Here is a 21,791-nt window from a genome sequence, read left to right on the forward strand (position 1 = left end):
TTTGGTCTTTTGAGGCAAAAAGAGCATTTTCTTGCATGAAAAAGCGATTTTGCGAAACGATGTCCGATTTTCTTCAAACCAACTTTATGGGGTGCAGAATAATTTTATGACATCAAATATGCAACTTTTGGATCAAAAAAGCTCAATTTACTCTCCTGAGGCAAAAAGAGCATTTTGTCACATGAAAAAGTGTCAGATTTCGCTAAACGATGTCTGATTTTCTTCAAACCAACTTTTGGGTGTGGAATCATTTTTTAACACCAAATATCGGTATGCAACTTTTGGATCCAAAAAGTATTTGCTCTTCTGAAAGAAAAATTGTACAGTATAGAGCAATTTGTCGGCTGCCTGTGGCCATTAAATCAGAGATCCCAGATTTTGTACGTTGGAATATGTTGGCCCATTGTTAGGAAATATGGTTTAATCCCCTATCCAATGAACATTTTCTGAACGGGAACGTTAAAAACCGCTTGTAAAAGCTGTTAACTGTACAACAGATGCACATAAAACATCACTGTTAAACATACTTGTTATAAAATTACTAGGGTTTCATTAGTGTCTTGGGAGAACGTTGAAATTCAAGAAAAATTGTTACATCAACAGGGCTCAAAATACTTTTTTCTGCATACCTGCACTGTTGCAGGTAACATTGAAAATTACCTGTGCCAGACAAATTTTACCTGCACCACTATGGATTTAGGAAGTATGGATCATACTAGAATTGTTCAGGAAGTATTGTTATTTTTCTCCTTTTTAATATGACGCTAGTTCACCTTTATCCGTGGGGTAGCCTTTATCCATTGTTTTTGAAAACAGGATATTTAGGCACATCAAGCTGGTAGTTTTAAACTGCAATGTACTGAAAATATTGCAATTTGAAATCAACGTCCGTCGACGTGATATCCCCCAATACCCTATTTTTAAAAGCAACGGATATAGGTTACCCAACGGATAAAGGTGAACTAGCGTTACTTTTAATATAGGGGGTAACGTTAACATTCAATGCAGCTCATAACAATCCACATACACCTACATCATATGACATTTATAAATAAATCCCATTACATGAACCTGTGCAGGTTAGGTGCTGGTAGACATCAGAAATATCTGCACAGCTTCAATTTTACCTGCACTACCGTAACCTGCATATGCAAGTGGTATTTCAAGCCCTGATCAAGCAATCTACCTGTATTAGGCAGGTATATGAAGCTCCTTCGTTTAACGGAAGAGGTTTGAAGATGTACACATAATTTGATGAATTATTAGCCAGGAAGTCATATTTTATGAGGAAAAGTTACGATAGATGACAACTGTATAACTGATCAGAATAGCTGTCGACAGGCTGGTGCCATAAAATAACATCAATATTTATGCAAAAGAAATGCAGGAGTGAATCCCCAGGGTAGTGTAGCAGTGCAATACAGACATTTTACGTCAATAGTGATGGTGTGTTACTGCCATGGATATGTTGTAATGGTTGTAGAGATACAATTTACACACATCAGGACCTGGCGCATCCCCATCTCATATTTAGCTAAAAGAAAGGGTAAGCCACCCTGTAAGGGGCGGTAACGCTAGTTCACTTTTATTCGAGGAGTAACCTATATCCGTTTGTTTAAAAAAGCAGGGTATCTAGCAGTTTAAAGATATAAAGCCAAAGGATGGTTTCAAACTGTTTTAAAAATATCGCAATATGAACCCACTATCCACCTTTGGATATCCCTAAATACCACCGTTCTTTAACACAACGGATATAGGTTAGCCTATGGATAAAGGTGAACTAACGTTATAACCCGAACTGTAATATACCGTATGACTATGACTGACAGACTGGGGCATATATATTGTAATGCTTCTGGTTGCTTTAAGTCTTTATCCAGGTCTCTTTTACTTAGTTTCTCTTTATTAGGAAGTGAATGAACCCATACATGGTGATCTAACACTAAAGCAGTAACATGTGTCTACTCTTATGTCTAAGAGCTGACTTCTAAATTCTAACTTCATTTCAACTTCTTTTGTGAGACAGTGGTAGACAAACAACTCAAATTTTCTGTAATGTGTGGGCTCTGTGATAATAAGAGGAGAGCATTTTTTTTCAGTGTCTGTTAGTAGTATATATAGTTAGTAGTAGTAGCAGTAGTATCTAGTATTTGATTTTACTGCTGCTGGGGTCCTTGACACAGGAAGGTAGCAGTCGGCTAATCTCCACACCACGCTTCCAAGCGGCTCTGTCCGTAGTAGTCATTTTTACATTAAAGCTGAGAGATAAGGATGGAAATAGGTGGCCTCTTAACAGAGATCTGGCCTCTTTCTTTTCTTTTGTGATAGTTCAAGGGGCAGTTTGAAACAGAATAGGCAGAAATTGGCGTTTTATAGAAATGACAGTGGTGCATGCATGTAATTTAATAGGCTGTCAATGTCAATTACTGTTTTTTAATAAACCCATGAAGTTAGCTCATCAAAGTACTCAGTGACTGTGCTATCCACATTCTTGGAGTTAGGCCTGCTCTGGCTTGCACAATTTACACACAAGGAGTTCATATTTCTTGAGGCAGGATGGTAAAACTACAGATGGGCCCCTGTACAAATTGTCTTCTGTAGAATTAAGAAACTGATACGTAAAACTGTACAGTTTGTTCAACTTTGCAGGAAAAGTAATTTTCATGCTCACTTTGGTCTGACAAATTGGATCGTTTCAAAGACCAGAAAGTTCCAATGTCTTTGAGCTTCACATTGGATATCCTTCAGATTGGGATTATGTTCTTACTCACCAATCTATGACAGTTTGGGGTCGATGTAGAAACCCTGAGCCATTGTTATCTTGGCTTATGGGACCAGCCATGTATCAGAACCTAGGATTAGTGCCGCACTAACAAAATCAAACTCCCTAATCCCCTCTTATCATTTGCCCACGTCATTCCTCTTGCACCTTAATGTTTGCTTTCATAGCCTTTTGGTGCTAAATTGGGATCAACAATTCACGGGTGTGAGACTAAGGCCCAATCTAAACACTGTTTTTCCCAACATCTGCATAGCCAATATGTGCTTGCCGACAGACTTTATAGGTGTCTAGAATCTAGACGGAATGTTTCTTGTCCTAGTCCTTTTCCCGACATGTCAGGAGTAATTGTTTGACAAATCAGCGGGTTCCTGACAACTTCATTGTGCGTTTAAAATGTGCGTTGGGCTCATTAGCTGCATGAGTTTGTGATACCAATACAGCGTGTCTCCAACTACCCCAAAATTTGAATATGGTGCGAAAGTCCACTGTGATTATGAAATGTACTTGGAACTGTAAATCTGTAAATATTGTAGACCATCTAAAAAAATGTACCAAGAAACTATTGGAGCACAGGAAGATTGTTTTTATTTCTTCTGTCAAACTTACTGCACATCTATATACTTGCATCAGTTCTGAAAAATGTCATAGTTGTACTTTGTCCACCATATGATATTAAATTGTCAAGTTCAACATCATTGTACTTCTAGAAATGTACTGCAAATAAATAGATTATCTACATGACTTTTGTGGCCATTGCAAGGTTTTTTCAAACCTATGCACACGTAAACAAGGTTTTATCAATTTGAAAACATCCTTGACCTAAAGTATCCGATCTGATTCAGACTGGTTCATCTATTGGTATCTTCTCGTCCTTGATTACTGATATCAACACTTTGTACATAATGATATTGAAATGGTAAAAACTTCATACAAAAATAACACTTTTTCCAATTGTTCAGCAATGATATATATACAATATATAATATTAGATAGATACTCCAGTGTTGGGATCTATGAATCTGTTGTATCAATTTTTGCTATCGCATGATTTGCTATCAAATGTAGTAGCCTGTTCATGACAGTTAAACAGTGAGGTAACACCTTCAAATATCCACAATGTAAGATTTACTAAAGGAACTGGGTAGACAAAATTTGGAAAAGATAAATGTTTCAGGTAACTTTCGCTTTAGTCAGTGGCTAAGCCAGATCTGTAGAACAGGTACATGTATTAAAAAGCTAACTGACAAAACTCACCCCAAATTATATGATATTGGTACAATAATAAACTACATGCATATGTACCATCCTACTCTTAACAGGAAACCTTGCCTTGCTATCCCTGTGAGACAACAAAGGGCCAAAGCAAGTCAATTTCATGGATGACATCAGTGTGCGCATTGATTTTTGCCTATCTGTGAAAAAGAAAAACACAAGAAATTTTGGTACCCTTCAGCAACAGTCAAGATGTGAAAAAATGTGAAAACATGTTGTAAACTTTCATCAGTCCTGTGATTAGGCTCACTGCTGTTTCTGGTGGCATCAGTTTTTTTTTCACGCATAAAATTTTGAGTCTGTAGAGGATGCCATCCATAAAAAGTACTTGCTTTGGCATTAGCTCAAACAACAAGAGCTACACATGTACTTGACTAGCAGCATCAACCTTGTCTTAATTTCTTTCCTTTTCCATCTTCTTTTTGTTTCCTATAATGGTACCATCTAAAATTGTCTCCAGCTCACTTATCAATTCATAGTGTTTGTTTATATACCTGTAGTTCTAAAGATCTTGTTCAGTTATTGACAACAGGTAGTGGATCTGAAACATCTGACCATTTCTAATATATATTAAGCTGCTTGAGTGAATGTTACCCTGTGTATACATATCTTAGTACCTAGATGTCTAACATTTATCTTTAAATATCTTTCAGTAGTTCAGTCATTCATACTGTTAGAAATAATGACTTTGAAATAACTTACTAACGAAAGCTAAAGGCTACCACAATATGTTATATTTATTTAAGAATATGCACAATCATATATTCCTACAATTCTGAAGATCAACTTGGTCAAGCAAGCAGTTTCATTTGATATTTCACGGCACACAATCCGAATGAAAGTAATCATAAGATAATTCACAAATATCCCTTTAATTTATCACAATATACCTCAAAATCCATCCTCGGGAAAGCAAGCTTGAAAAGCCCCTTTTACATATATCAGAAATGAATGGAACATGCCTCCACCTGTCGGAAGTAGAAATGCATCATATGCATAAAATATATCATTTCAATTTCAGGCCAGTGAAAAGTTAGTTTGGCCAGTATATTTAAGTGCATGTCCCTATTTTTGAAAACTTGTCAAATCCTGGCAACTCTTCACCTAATCAATCACAACCCACTTTTTACATGTATCCCTGATTCTTCAAACCGGTGACTTGGAGTTGGTGAGTTCAGTCAGAAATCTCACAGCCTTCCCCGCTTCCCTGGAGTCAACAATGTAGAGGGAAAAATGTCACCACAACAGAAACAACAAACAAAATGAGATTTCTTACCCCCAAAAATAATTTCATCAGGTTAATTTGGTAGAATATAGGATATAGGAGAATTCTTGTACACAACTAGGTTGAACTTACTGGGACGAGCGGGGATACAAACTTGGCCACGTTTGGGATAGTGTTCTCACCGCAAAAGCGCCACCTACATTGGCTACATATAGCGGCAAGAAGCAGAACTCCAGTCAGAAGCTCTGAGGAAGGTGTCTGATAGACACCGAACTGTTAGCAAATTCAACCTAGCTGTGTACAAGAATTCTCCTATATCGGAGATTTCTTGGAAATTATATGGAAAAGTACCAAATAGCAACTACTGCAAATATTCTAGAGAATATTGACCATGTGGGCTTAGGCAAAATGATGAGACTCCCACAAAAGGATGTACCTTGCCAGCGGTCCCTCTCCCCTCTCTCTCTCCCTTAGGCTGCGGATGGCACGGATGTCCACGATACCCAGGTTACAGAATGTACGCACCACCTGCACAACATGGCAACGGTACAAAATGAGTTTTAGCACTGACAGATTGATGTGAACTAGTGATTTATTACTAAGTACAAATGTCTACACCATGCTTCATATCTGTTTCTATTTATTCACTTATTCATCTCGTAGACAGTAAATCACTCACGCTGATTTATGGTTAATGATGAAACAAAGCAGTATTTAAGAGCATGTGGCTTGTGTGTTGTGTAGTCTGTGCATGCCTTGTGTATTGTGACAGTGCATATAAGAGATCTGGTAACCAAATCTGAATAAATGTGGCTTAAAGTCATATTTCAGATGAGTTTAATCCAGCTTCTTGAAACATATATAGGGGTGCCATGAGATAGCTTAGTTACAATTTGTATAGACAAGCAACTGCATACTATTAGATAAAATCAGGTTCATCATGATTTGACATAGCACTGACACATACATGTACATGTGTACATGTACAATCTGAACATACATGTATGTATAAAGCTAAGGGCACAACTCGCCTTTTGTGCAAATACGTGCTGTCTACGTGCCAAAACTTGGGCAATCTTTTAGGGTCCGTAAGTGGTAAGTACCGCCTCCGTATGAACTCTTAGGGAATCTGACAGATTTTGGAGCACGCAGACACACCGTAGAACTTAATGTGCAGGCAAAATTTTGTGTGCCATCGAGCTGCGGATTTGCCAACGGTACGTGCCAGTACAGCGACGCACCTGCCCAGTACAGCCTGAACGCTTTCAGAAATACGTGGCGGACGTGGCTTAAAAAAAAAACGTACGGACAACTTGTACGTATGGCGGGTTGTGCCCTTAGCTTAAAGAAGCCTCTAACTGGAGTGCCACCTCTATACTGATATCTGTTGCCTCTCTGAGGATGAACTGAACTGAACTGTTGCCTCACCTGCAGCCGGACGTACTCGCTGGAGTCCAGCTCTAACATCTCCAGCAGCAGGCGTAACGTGCGCTCCTTCCGCACTCCCAGGGTTCCCTGCAGGAACACCATTTGTTTCATCACAAACTCAGACATTTCACAGTCTTCATTCTTATATATCAATGAATGAAGACCTTTATTGTACGTTTTTGCTTTCTAACAAGCTAAGCACAGGTCAAGGTGAATAGGGTACAATTTGTGTAGGGAGTGATACATGACTGAGACTACAAAGTCTAAAGTATACTAGTCTAGTTCCAGTATGCACAGGTTCAACTTCTTCTTGCTTCTTAATACAGTTGTAAATGTAGTTGCAGGTGAAGTTTGGAATACATGGTGTGTCTAATTGCATGAGGAATGTGAATTTTTCAGAGTTATTTAAATACCGAACGCATGGAAACTTATCTTGTACACATTTGAAGAAGATATTTCTCTCATTGTTGCATAGTGAACATTCAACAAGAAAATGACACTCGTCTACTATCTTGCTTAAGTTACAATATTGACAAATTCTTTCCCAAAAAAAAAATTGCTGGAGAGGAAATAGAATAAAAGCTGTCAAAGTCAAAGGTAACATCCATTGGCATAATACCGGTCGGTTTACTGCAATTTCTCAAGCAATGCTAATTTGGCAAATGATCAACGCATCATTTTCTCCAGTTACATGTTGCTGTTACAGCTTACCTTTGCCACTTCTTCTGTGTAAATTATTTTGTCTCTCTGGTCCTGCTAAAAACATAATATCGTAATTGGAACACACCGCGGAATTGCACGGAGAACGGGCGCGTGGTTGGAAGGGGGTGCACTATACCGGTCGAACGAAACACGGCACAATTAACTGCCGCTATGTACCTTTATTCATCCTCTGTTGTTCCTTTCTTTCCTGTTAGTAGTTGCACAAAACAAAAATCTGCACGAGCATACAAAAAGTCATGAGAAAATGGGCGTATACTGACAAGAATTTTCATTTAATTTTGGTCCGTCACAACCGCTATGACGTAAAACTTTACTGCTGGCCGTAGCATTAAAAATGGCGGGAAAATGGCGGCGTACGTTCAATTTGACCCATTCAGCCGTAGATCCGGGCTATTATGCAACGGTTCCTCACACTTTTACACGAGTTGTAGGTCACCAAAAGAATTCAAGATTGCTGTTGAATCATGCTCGTCTTGTGCCGTGAGCACATGTGATTATTATCTACAAATCTGGCGATGAACGTGACAGTGTGCTTGTCCCACGACGAGCTCGCCTGCCCCAAAAATGACCTGAAAACTTTTGGCCTTGTTGTCTTCGAATGCATTGTTATCGATGCTTTGTAAATTATGTATTGGACACCTAGATGTCTGAAGTGTGCATACCTCAGAAATAACTATTGTTGCATGTGTAGATCTCTTTAAGTTCCACTATTTTTAATCGACCGGTATAAGGCTTATGACCGGTATTATGCCAATGCATGTTACTGGAGTCAAATCAGATTTCTTAAAAAAAATGTGGTAGTGTGACACAGGTAGTGACAACAAAAAGGAGCATTGCAATGATTGAAAACAACTTTAGTGGAGTTGCTGGTTAGTATAACAAAATACTGCATGGAAACAGGTGTGACAATTTACCAAAACCCCAGTGAACAACAGTGTAGTACAACCCTGCTGAATTCAGTCCAACCCTGTGAGATGGGGAAACCTGACAGAAAACTGGATGGTGATGGAATGAGTTATACAACTTACAGTAAGGTTCTTTAGGCACAATTAGGGAGTACTTACTTCCGATGTTCGATGTCTATCAGACACCATCATCAGGGTAGAATGACTGGAAACTACTTTTTGCTGCTACTTATAGCCAATGTAGGTGGTGCTGTAGCAGCAAGAATGCCGTCTCAAACGTGGCTCAGCTTGTATCCCTCCTTGTTATAAGTAGCAGCAAGAAGTACAATGTAGTTTCCAGTCATTCTACACTTAAGATTGGTTTCTGATAGACATCGAAACGTTCACCCTTCTGATAGACATCGAAACGTTCACTTGGAAGTAAGTACTCCCTGGTTGTGCCTAAAAAATCCTTACTATATGAATAATTGCCAACCTGATGAAGTTATTTACAGAGTTATACAACTGTTCCATCCCAGCCCAGTCAGTTTTGTGTTTGAAGTTTTGAATGTGAATACATTTTGTACCTTCCCTGTACCATGTCCTGCCCCTGACTACAGGTTTGGCCCTCCTGACCCATGGCAGGGAGAGCCGTATCATCCCCCTTCTCTACAAGCTATATTTAGTCCTACAGACTTAACCCACAATGACTCCCCGCAGTAACCAATCAATACCAGCTAATACCCTAATCCACGGCTGCCTGAATACATCTCTTTTATCTTCTGTTTGCAGCCGTTACTTACATTGATGGGTGCAACATTAGCATGCAGGGTGAGCGGGGACTGTTAGTGAGAACTGTACGGGCAAGCTGCAAGTGGCACCAAAATGTTTCAGGCATTAAGAAAGATGTTCTCTTATCTCAATAGAATGGGAAATGTAATTAGCTATACTGTATGTCACAAATATAGCACTGTGCTGTACAAGGTCAATGTCAGGCAGTTATACACCACAGCGATGATGTTGGAACAAAATATCCCAAAGTCATCTTAACCAAAATAAGAAGTAACAGAATGACAGTTGAGAACATGCTAACAAAAATTGATTTGCTTACATAGGGAAGATCTAAATCTCCTCAACCTACAGAGTACCAACCCTAAAGACAGGGTTCCTGGCAAGCTACCATCAAGCTTACATGTAACGTTACATGTACATGGACATGTAAGCACATCTAACCTTTGAGTGTTTGTGAGTCGATAAATCTCCCAAATTCTTATTTACCCAGGAAAACAAACTTTGACGATTTATTCAAATTCAACTCAGATTTCCACAGTCACAGTATCAGATGACAAAACAATTTAAGGCCAATCATGACACAATCTAATCCAGAATGATTCACAATCAATAATGATTAGAGGTGGAACAGTCACCCAGAAATTGCCAGTCCCTTAACCCACTTTTGAAAAGAACCTCATAGAGAAGCCAGCTACTACTTCCTCATTTGCTTCACTTATTCAAAATAAAGTTGGCATTCCTTTCTTCAACTTCACATTAATGTATTAAGTTTCATATTGGGAATGTTCACAGTTTTTAAGCACAAAATGTACACGTTTGTAACTAAGGTCACAAGGTATTTCATTATTTTGTCCGGTACTTTTAGCAGCATTTTTAACTGTATGTTACATAATGGCAATTTAGCCAAAAGCTGTTTCTGTGAACACTTGTATCCAACAAACCAATACACTGGGAGCATGTGTGTAAGTAACTAGTTCTACTTCCCACTAACCACCCTGATGAAACTATTCAGTCACAGAGGTTAAAATATAATTATAAATCATGTCATTTCAACATAGACATGAAGTATTTTGAGCCCTGTTTAAAGGGAAATGATTTGAGCAGGTTTTTGAACTAAAGAAAAGCAGAAATCAAAAGGTACTGTAGACACAGATCGGTTTCATCCCAACTTGTGGAACAAAACATTACAAATCTCCTAGTTTCACCATCATGTCTTAAGTTCTTAACAAACAGTTAACTTATGTCTATGCAGAAAGATCTAGAACAGAAACACTGCATTGAAACTCCAATAGAAGGCATTTCAGCACCAGGAGAGAGCCTGACTGAAGGCACATGCAGTGCTATTCATTTGCCTCCGAAAAAGATACTATCCAAACTCAATCTGAAGAAGAAACAATAGACTCTACTAGAAATGCAAATTCTACATCAGCTTACATGACTGCTAAATATGAGAACTGTTTTTGTTATATTCACAGATACTGTAAATCTATTCACTTTCACAGTTCTGTGGCACACTAGTCATATAAGGGAGATTTGTGTTGTTGAGGTCACTTTGAAAACAGCAAAAATAGAACTGATGCAAAAGTTTCAAGGTACACAGTATTCCTCACATTGTTGGACTGGCAAAAACATGAACCACTGAGAGTTTTATCAAATTTTTATGTTAAAAGAGGTAATTGGAATGCAGATAAAGTAAGTTTCAACTTCTGTTCTTATATGTACAGGCTAAATGGCTTTCCAGTCATAACAATAAGGAATTTCCTTTTTCTATCATTGCAGTTCCTGACTATTGCAGAAATGTTAGTTGAGAAGCAGTATATACCTACCAGTGTGATAACTGCCTGGGCCCTGACATCTTCACTCGAGTCCTCTAGTCTCCTGCAAACAAAAACAACATCTTCAGCATTTTTAAAACTGAGGAAAACATGTAAAAAGCACTATGAGGCCTATATGTAGTGTTTCCGGTTAATAAAAACCACACTGACATGCATCAGTCATCATCAAATATTGCAATGATATAGACTGATATATACTGTACAAGCACAAGCAAACTGTTGGAGTAAAAAAAAAGTAAAAGTCCTTTCCGCGCCTGATGGCACATACAAATGTAGGGCGGCGCCCATCTCCGTTTCAGTAGCCCTGGGCCACACAACTTTGTGCAATCACTACAGCAGGGGGCTAGTCCACTGGTAGTGGTGTGTGTTCAACTACCATACTCTTTCCCGAATGCTGAGTGCTAAGCAGAGAAAGCAGCATGTACCATTTTTTAATTCTTTGGTATGACTCGGCCGGGGATCAAACTCACGACCTACTGAATGGAAGGCGAACACCCTACTGACTCACCCACTCGGCCATTGCACCGGCAATGGAGTAAATGCAGAAATGAAATGTTCACCATATTCTTACATCAACATTTCAAAGAGTCTGTTCAAAGCCTTAATCTGACAACATGGTACAAAATACAGGAAGTCAATTTTTTATGTCCTATGACAGTGTATGACCAAAAAACGCACATACACTAGGGTCAGTAAGTCTAGTCGATAGAGTAACTGGAAACAAAACATTTAACATTTTTTTCTTAGGCCTTATGATTTTTTGTATGTCGTCAAGAATATGATACAAGAATACCATTCACTTGCTTTGCTGTTTGGTACTGAGAAAATTATATACAAGAAAAACAGGCAAGTGAAATAATTCTGAAGGGTCCAAAGTAACAAATCTTCAGTGTTGACATAAATCACACTTCATCATCTATAACCTTTAAAACTATGACATTGATACATTGCAATTGTCATGAAGAATAATAGACAAAAATGAGACTGGGTGAAATATGAAACAAAGGCCAACATTTGGTGGATGGGCAAGATTGATCGAAAGTAATGAAAATCTTCAATAACCTATGATATAATACATGCAGTTCCTTTTCTAAATCACTAAAACTCTAAGCAAACTAAAATTACATTTGGAAATTTCTTTAGCTTGCAATGATGTATACTCTCACAATACTGCTACTAACTTCTGAGGTATGTACACTTCAGACATCCAGGTGTTCAATACATTCTTGAGAAGACCTTGATAACCATGCACTCTACAGTCATATTTTGTATCCTTAGTTACAGTATCCTTTTGCTGACAGCCTATCGTAACCAACCCTCTTCTTAGTACAACCTTCTCAGTACATTTTGGCTGTGTATTCAAACTGCAATATTCTCTTATTAGCAGGACTATAGAGTCAATACAAAAACACACTGAGTAAGTGGGAAAGGTAATCTATAAAAAGAACAGTAATTGGGAAAAAATTACGGGTTGCTCCCTTCAATACACAGGGTGGGATTATGATGGTAGACATTTATTATTGATTCATTTTGACTGTTTCGATTTATAGAAAGAGCCTGGTAGATATTAACTCTAAAAAAATGAAAATGAAATGAAATCATGACTGAATGAGAAGTACTTGGGAAGTGCAGTTGTTGCTAACAGTAGTAACTGTTAGAGTTGTAGTCCATAGTCTGATAGGATATTAGCAGATGCCACAGGGACTGTATTTAATAGGACTGGGTACTGGTACATCTTACCGGTACAAAACCAGTTTTTCTCATTGGGCCGGTCCGCAAAAAAACGACCTGTAAAAATTTGGTGGACCGGATGTTGGACCTATTAGAAAATGAAGAAGTTATATGAGGAGAAATTCACACCTTTGGGGATGACAGGATGAAAAAAACAACAAGCAAAGTAGACGATGGTAGAGTTTATTGTAATTGCTACCAAGTTTTACAATCAATCATACTGAGGCAGTTAGCCTTATGGGATTTCAAAATGCCAGTGTGAGTCAAATACTCCACCAAACAGATTTCTTTGTAGCAAAATGGACCATTGGTATGAGTATTATTCATTCACAAGTTTTCAGATATTGAATCAGGTCCAGGATCAGGTCTGGACCGGGACCTGATCCTTTGGACCTGGACTGAACATGAATTTTCTGTACGGGTACCCACCCTATAGTATCTAACAAAGAGGTTCAAATTTTTAGAAAATCAATGGACACTTTCAGACAGTTAATCATGAGAATTGACCCCAAATTCTATAATGATTTATATGACCTTTAATATGATATATGGAATTTCTGCAGCTGAAAGTGAAGGAATAACAGAGATCAATAAGAGTGGAGTAGCACAACCCCTGCCCTATAGTACACATAATGAACTCCAACATTGCTGCCAATACATCATGGTGAAAGTCAATACTTGCAGGATTTTCTGCATGAGGAATGACTGAATGGGATATTCCTGACACCCAAAGCCTAAACCTTTTCTGCACGGTGAAGTCACAGAAAATACCACAGATGGCTGTGCTTAATGATTTGGGTTCCATGGAACTAATGATTAAGGTTTTCCACCAAAGATATCAAAATTTATTTCTCCAAAAGTTAATTCCTAGACTTCGCTTTGCTCTGATTCAAAGTCTAAAAACGGCATTTAGTTTCGGGGGCTGCAAGAGCTATAATTCTAGTAGAATTTCAGTATACTATCATATTAGGAAAATATGAATGACTGTGCTAGTTACTGTAAATGCATTTAATTTCGCGGGGACTTAATTTCGTGGTACATGTATTAGGAAAAAAGACTTTTCGTGGTGGTTTTGATTTCGTGGTAACGCCATAGACTGCAGTCTAATACCATTAATAGAAGAATGTTCCCAGTGGTCACCGCAAAAACCGCGAACATTAGTCCACCGCGAACATTTCTGCTTTTACAGTACTTAATGTCTGTCTGGTAAACAGGGTGCACGGCGATCATTGCTTTTCTGCACAGTAAGCTATAAACCTGGCATCACAATCTCAATGACCTTCAACTGAACTTGTTGATCATCAGAAGGTTTCTGAACTGCAAAGTCACCAGACAATGGAGAGCATTATTCTCCTGAAAATCTATCCTGAGGATATTACAATAGACCAGGCTCTGTGACCCATGAACGTCAGACGACCCATAAAAATTGAGATGTCTCCAAATGTCCCTTTGAGCATGTAGACTTGTCAGGAGAGCTCCTGCTATGTGACTAGGTCATCAACGATCCCTTCTACTCAGTTACATGAACCATACTTCTGCCTATTTTAGTGCTAAAATGACCTGGTCAAACCCAACGCTAGTTCACCTTTATCCATTGGGTAACCTACATGTATATCCGTTGTTTTTCAAAACAGGGTATTTAGGCACATGAAGCCAACGGGTGGTAGTTTTAAACTGCAATGTACTGAAAATATTGCAATTTGAAACCAATGTCTGTCAATGTGATATCCTAAAAAAAATGGTTTTAAAAGCAACGGATATAGGTTACCCAATGGATAATGGTGACCTAGCGATAGGTAAACATCTAAGATGATCTGTAACTACTATGTAGCTAATAAATGTACATGTTGGAGATTTCTTTGAAGTTTAGATTGCAACCACTGGACATATAAAAATATATGAAAATATAAGATCATTGATTCAATGGTCATAGTGTGACACTAATTCTTCATGTAAGAGTGTTATTATGTGGGATTGTATAAAAATGAAACTATGTAGAGACCATCTTTCATTGCAGACTGTCTAACATTATTGCTACTTCAAACTAAAGGCAATAATGTGCATTAGGCTGAAACAATCATTATCATAATGCTGAATTTCAATACTTTTAATATGGATCTGTCACTGCCCTGCCAGCTATACCAATTAAGACTTAGGCAATAAGTTCAGTTCAGTACATAGGCAATACCAATATATTTCTCCTTAGTTCAGACATTTTAAATGCATTTTGTTTTTGATCACTTGAACAGTTGAATCTACGTTTTCATTATTACCATTATCAGAGTAGACTGCACCTAAATGTGAAAGGCATTTGCAAAATGGTGCCAATCAGCAGAAATGATTGCCAATCTGTCGCCAGAAATCTCAAATTAAAAAAAAAATTGCAATATGGATTGGCAAAATGAGTGAAATCACTGCAGATGACAACTCTTAATCATTGCGGAATAATTATGACTGAATTTGTGAGAGGATCGCCAAAAAATGTGCAACTCCAGATACCTACAGTTGTGTACCATGCTGGTAACATCTATTATCATAATACCGGTACGTTTACGACGATTTCTCTAGCCATACTGATTTGACAAATTGTCAACGCATCATTTTCTCCAGTTACATGTTGCTGTTATAGGTTACCCTTGCCACTTCTTCTGTGTAACTTTTCTGCCACTCTTGTCCTGCTAAAAGCGTAATATTGTAATTGTAACACGCCGCGGAATTACACGGCGAACGGGCGCGTGGTTGGGAGGGGGTACAAAATACCGGTAGGAAGAAACACGGCACAATTAACTGCCGCTATGTACATTTATACATCCTCTGATGTTCCTTCCTTTTCTGTCAGTAAATGCATAAAACATAAACCTGCATGAGCATACAAAATGTCATGAGAAAACGGACGTATACTGTCAAGAATTTTCATTTAACTTCTGTCCGTCACAACCGCTATGACGTAACACTTCACTGCTAGCGTAGATATAAAAATGGCGGGAAAATGGCTGCGTACGTTCAATTTTGCCCATTCAGTCGTAGATCCGGGCTATTATGCAACGGTTCTTCACACTTTTACATGAGTTGTAGTTCACCAACAGAAATTCAAGATTGTTGTTGAATCATGTTTGTCTTGTGCCGTGAGCATGTGTAATTATGATCTATATAAATTTGGCAATGAATGTGACAGTGTGTTCGTCCCACGACGAGCTGCCTACCCCGAAATTTAAAAAAAAGTATACTGAAAACTTTTGGCCTTGTTGTCTTCGAATGCATTGTTATCGATGCTTTGTAAATGGTGTATTGGACACCTAGATGTCTGAAGTGTGCACAGCTCAGAAATAACTATTGTTGCATGTGTAGATCTCTTTAAGTTCCAGTATTTTTAATCTACCGGTATAAGTCTTACTACCGGTATTATGCCAATGCATGTTACATCATAGGGGAATTTTGGCATATTTGTTTTTGACACACTTGGATGGCCAGCTCTGATGTTCGACCAGGATAATTGACAAGTATGGTAATCCATGTCATTGAAATGGGTAATAAATATGCTTTCATATGATATTCAAAACTATACAATTGACAAAGCAATAATCATAAAATGGAGATACAATCTAAGTCCTGAACTTATTGTGTTGAGCGTGGTAACATGATGTTATTATTGTGGACTGAAGCGTCAATCTTAATAAGACAATGAAGCTTTATGATTCTACTGACAAGTAACGCCCATTCACCTTTATCTGTGGGTAACCTATATCCATTGTATATAAAGATATAGTATTAAGAGATATCAAGGAGGCTAAATTTTTTTCAAGTCGTCGGACGCTGGTCTCAAACTGAAAATATTGCAGCTTAAACGCAGTGTTCATCGACTTGAAATAACTTGGTTTTCAAAACAATGGATATAGGTTACTCCACGGATAAAGGTGAACGAGCGTTATAAGCTCATCACAAAAACCTCTGCCCTTCTAGGCCTGTCACAAAGTCCCCCCACATGCACATGTAGTTCCTGACATGTTTATGATATTCTGTGATGAACATACATGACAGTATTGATTCCTGCAGACACAGGTTAGATTCCAGTTGGTTAGTTCCTCCCAGGGGGGTTGGCTGGAACAGCCTCCTGTCTGCAGGTCCAGTCTTGCTGGCACCACTCCCAGCTGTTCCCCCATCTCCCGCTCTATGATTGACATCTTACAGGTCAAACACATTCCGCCAAATTGCTTCGGCGAAAGCCGGGTGATTTGATCTTCCTGCCGTTAAACTAGTGGATTTCCCGCCCCGCTCAGTCATGACAATTCATTGTCCGCAGCCTCCATTTATCAGGCGGAAGGCACCGGGGAAGTCAGAACAATTTTCTACGGACCATAAATATTAATAAACACATCCAGCCAGAGGAAAACACTGTACTTAACGGATGCAGGGGGCAAATCCTAGCCTCCACTGGTTGCAATTGGAAGGAATTTGGAAGTAACGAATAACAAATGGCAGCTTAAGTAGAGATACTGACTTTAAGCACTTGTGATAAAAGTCAGGCTAGATTGAATCTATATTTTTGTGGCAATTGTCTGAAGTACCATGTTGGTGTAATGGTTAGGGTCTCGGCCTAGATTCCAGAGGTCCTGGGTTCAAATCCCTTGACATGCATGTGGCCCTTCAACATGGGGCTCTGACTGTTTCTAGTACCTAGAAGGATTGTAAAATTCTATACAAAACTATGTGATCATTGCCCATTGTTTATTTGTTTGGCTGACATTAGGCCACAGCAAGTAAATTTTATGGATGACATCAGCGCGCGCATTAATTTGCGCCTGATTTCAGAAAAAAAACAAGAATTTTTTCTTCTGCAGAGATGGTCAACATGACGATCAAGTACCAAAATGAGCAAATGTGTTGTATTGTAGCCTAATAATTGTACTTGCAGAAGTGACACTTGCAAGGTACCCAGGACTGTAGACATGAAACTTATTGGATAGTTGTAAAAGTGACACCAATATGGAAGCTATAAGTGTGGTTACCAACTTTGTTGGTGATGCCAGTCTACCACACTAGTGTCACTTTTACTACACCGGTACATGTCGTAAATACAGGAATGAATGCCTTGTTGGCCCTGATATCATATTTTGTCCCTTTGATTCTTTTTACAACAGTCATTATAACTTTATGGTGCCTATTTTTGAAAATGTAGCCAACTTGTTTTTTTTTTTCACCCATCTTGTTTTTTTTCGCCCTATCGCACTATTTTTGCAGTCTGCAGAGGATGTCATCCATAAAATTTACTTGCTGTGGCCTTACAGGCAGCCAAGGTCGCCCAACTAGCCGTGTTTATTACAAAGTTTTGGCCTTGGCATCCACAAGTGCATCAATTTTTGATCTTTACCAAAAAAGGACTTTTCAGCCATCGTCTAAATCGTACAAAGCAGCTACAAAATAAGATGGTCCTATAATGGAACAGAGCATGTTTAGATGATTTCCTCATTACTTATGCAAATTAGATTCCACTTTGCATGAATAATATGTGATTATACGAAGCATCACTTAAACTATATACATACCAAAAATCATGAAAATCCGTGAACAGAGTTGAGTTATTCCCTTTCAAAGTCTGACACAAAACCTGCCCTGCAGTTCCAAAACAAACCGCTAGGGGACCCAAACCTATACTACTTACTCTCGGCATCAAGAGCTGTGTATCACTCAAAAATCATGGCCGCAGCATGTCCAGAACTCAAAATATCAAATCAGCAAGTTTCGCTGTAGTACCATAACAGGCCGCTAGGGGGCCCAAAATCTAATTGCTTTCAGGTCTCATCAAGACCTACCACGTACCAAATATCAATACAATCCATACAATCAATCCAACCAGAGTTATGCTGGTCTTCTATATACATACAAACATACACACCTTTCAGCTAGTTCGTACGCTCTAGTCTTCATGTTCAATGCCTCCACAGCCAGGGCAACTGTCGCTCGAACCTCCTACACAGGAACAAAACAATGAAATCTCATGTCACCATTTGCTGTATGTATTCATATATCAAGTACACTAAATACTTACAAAAGTGTTGTGCACAAAAGTAAAGTAACTTGTGAAGTATTGCTAGCGGCTTAATGTTCACGGAGATATGCTCTATTTTCTATTTACTATTTTCAACAGCAAATATTGCAAACAATACACCTCTTTTACCCTTCTACCATGAGACCAACTCCCCATGAACTTCTATCAGTTCATAGTTACAGACTTAGTGAGATTCATTGGTGTAGATAATGTAGTTACTGTAATCATGCAGTTATTTCATTAAGTCAGTGTGTAATTTTGTTTTTGATAAAAAAAAATCATTCATAAGTAATTATATCAAGTTCCCACAATTCTACCAGATACCCTAGGACCACCTGGTTTCAAAATAAAGGTGTTATTGAAGCCTTTTTAAGGATACCAAATGCAAATTAGATACCAGATGATAACCTAAATACAGTATAGCATACTTCTGGTAAAGTACAGAAATTCACAGTTTCTTTAAATGTGGCGGTTTAATGGTACCAGTCAGAATTACATGTACATGTATGAGAGTTGACGTTAAAACGCTGACGCGGGTGTTTGGTGTATGGGCTACTGTCTGGCCTTACCCGTTTTGGGTCATCCCACAGCCGTCTGTCCAGAATCTGGAACACATGTTCAATATCCTCCTCCCCTGTCAGGAAGGTGGGGCCTGGGGAGACAGCACAGGGAACAGATATGTCTTCATCTACCATGTGGAACTATTCATCGTACTTGTCAATAAGAACCCAACAATGAACCTGTAAAAACTGTATCTGACAGAGATGTATATGATGTGCAAATTATGGAAATTAGGATTTAATTTGCATAGGTAATGATGAAAATCTATAATTGCATTGTTTTCCATTATAGGACTCAAATATATGACATTGTATGTACATGTAAGTATGTAACTAGTCTATGGCAGGTGGAACATTAACAGATATCAATTATATAAATGAGTTCCTAATTTGCATAATTAATGCAATAGTATCTCAAGTAAATTGGACTGTCAACATTTTGCACATTAGTTCACTAGTTTTATGTAACTAAGATTATGTAGATGTGGAAGTCAGAATATTTCATGCAGATATGAGGTCTCTAAACTGTTGTTCAGATTTCATCGACTTACCGAGATAGGTGATCAACTTTGCCGCTGCAGCCCGATACTGGAAACAAAAAGAAACTGATAATTATAAACTATAGCAGGCTATGTTGATACATCACAGTATAATGTAAAGAGGTTTATATTTTTCATTACCGGTAATATCAAAGTCAGACTACAAGCTGCCTGAACCCAACTTTAGATACTTTTAGTAAGTTGTAACACTAACTTCTTCTACTTAAGGCTCAACTTTTAGCGGCCTCATTGCTAAGCATCAGGTTCCGAATAATTTTTAAGTGGTGACGAATTTAAGTAAATTTAAAATAGAAATAAGAATTCTATAATATTTCAGCTTTGTTTTGACAGTACAATTGTGATTGTGTGTACTTGTTGTCTCACATGAGGAGGGCTGTATCTAGCACAATCCAGGTCATGTTTTTATGGGAAATGGGCTGAATGCACGGAATGCGGGGGCCCAACTTACAAAATCATTATGAAAAAAAACACGTCTCCAACATCACCAAGACTCTATTTACTTATTGGGAAATATATTCAACATCTCTCTGCAAAGTTTCATTTTATAGATGGTACAAATCATATGTTAGAGTGTTACAAATCTTTACGTTTACTTGTCTGCCACATTCAAGGGATGCGAAAACAATTGCGGTGATGCTTAATTTATGTTGTTTTTCTATGGTCATTTTTCTACTCAACAAACTTTTGAAGACCCATATTTGTATTGTTTTGTGAAGCTTTATTTCTTATGTGTATGACAGTTGTGTGGCTGTTATGTACAGGTCATGACGCCAATACCCAGTATACACAAAAACGGTACCACAGTGATTCAGTGCTACCAGCATTATTGTTAAAATTCAGTTTAAAAAAAGCGATATGTAAAAATCTATTTTGAATGCAAATGACAGCTGTGTAATGGACTTGGTATATTCAACTTTCTAATTAGCATAGTCAGTGGCAACAAACACGGCATGCTTATGCATAATTAGGTAAAAAAAAATGGCCAAGTTACGGCACATGCCATCTTAGTGCACCCCCCGTTACAGATAAACTTGGTTCTTTCATTCTTCCAGAGATGAAGACTCCTCACTCACCTTCCAGACAGGAGATGCCTTGAGTTGTTCTAAGATGGCCTCCCTGACCTGGGGCTCGCTGTAGTTCATCTGTCGAACAACCACCTCCAGGGCCTGGTACAACAAATCATGCATACATGTATGTCTACTGGACAGTTACCTGTGCCAAGAAGGTTAAGGTCTCATTGATGTATTACTCCGAGTGGGTACCCTAAAAGAGATCCGAGCCAAAAAATAAACGGCTGCATGGACACATGTTTTTTTAGCGGTGAGAATTTCCCTTTTAGCCAGTGGAACTGATCTCAAAAGTTAGATTGGTGAAAGTTTGTTTGTAACTGAAAAAATTAGCAGGCAAAGTTTTGCAGATGCGCGCTAGATCGGAGGTATACAGTCGTGGGTTCTGAGATGTGCGGTTGTACACTAGAGGTGAAAAAGTGCCTTTTGTGGTGATTGACTAATTGTAGTTTGTAATTGCTATAAAAAAAGAACCTACGTATAGTTGACGTTGGCAATTTTTTCCCACGATATAGGGTAAATGTGCTCAACATAGAATGAAAAATCTGTTAAAATTTCACGTAGCTTCATTATGAACGCGCCCGTGTAAATCACGAATTATAACATGAAGTTTATGGGAAGAAGAAACCCATCAATGAGACCTTATGTTCTCTGTACTACAAAATTGAATATATTTGTGTGTCTGTGTGTCAACAGCATAACTTTATGGAGGAATAAGAACTAAAAGAAGCTGCTGATGGATCCTTATGATATTTGGCAGGTGGGTTGGGGCCTGGAATTTGATGATGGACCCCCTAGTGGCTTTGTAAGGCACTGCAGTGGAACTTCTGGTTTTGATACCTTGTGTTCTGGACATACTATGGTCATGCTTTTTTAAAAAACGTTC

The 21,791-nt window shown here is 38.4% G+C and overlaps 1 protein-coding gene across 2 annotated transcripts in view; it reads right to left on the minus strand.

Moving 5' to 3' along the window:
* Nucleotides 1–4,336: 4,336 nt before the first annotated feature.
* Nucleotides 4,337–21,791, minus strand: part of LOC118428709 — a 37,214-nt gene continuing 19,759 nt past the window's right edge. For both annotated transcript variants that reach the window (XM_035838852.1, XM_035838850.1), the window contains 8 exons: nt 20,912–21,004; nt 19,830–19,866; nt 19,288–19,370; nt 18,566–18,639; nt 10,933–10,984; nt 6,708–6,794; nt 5,716–5,807; nt 4,337–5,261 (listed from right to left, as the gene is read on the minus strand). In XM_035838852.1, coding sequence (XP_035694745.1) covers nt 5,201–5,261; nt 5,716–5,807; nt 6,708–6,794; nt 10,933–10,984; nt 18,566–18,639; nt 19,288–19,370; nt 19,830–19,866; nt 20,912–21,004 — 579 coding nt within the window. In that variant the 3' untranslated portion in view covers nt 4,337–5,200. The remainder of the gene's footprint in view (nt 5,262–5,715; nt 5,808–6,707; nt 6,795–10,932; nt 10,985–18,565; nt 18,640–19,287; nt 19,371–19,829; nt 19,867–20,911; nt 21,005–21,791) is intronic.

The sequence above is a fragment of the Branchiostoma floridae genome, chromosome 13 (genome assembly GCF_000003815.2).
Source record: "Branchiostoma floridae strain S238N-H82 chromosome 13, Bfl_VNyyK, whole genome shotgun sequence".
In the NCBI taxonomy this organism is placed as follows: Eukaryota; Metazoa; Chordata; class Leptocardii; order Amphioxiformes; family Branchiostomatidae; genus Branchiostoma; species Branchiostoma floridae.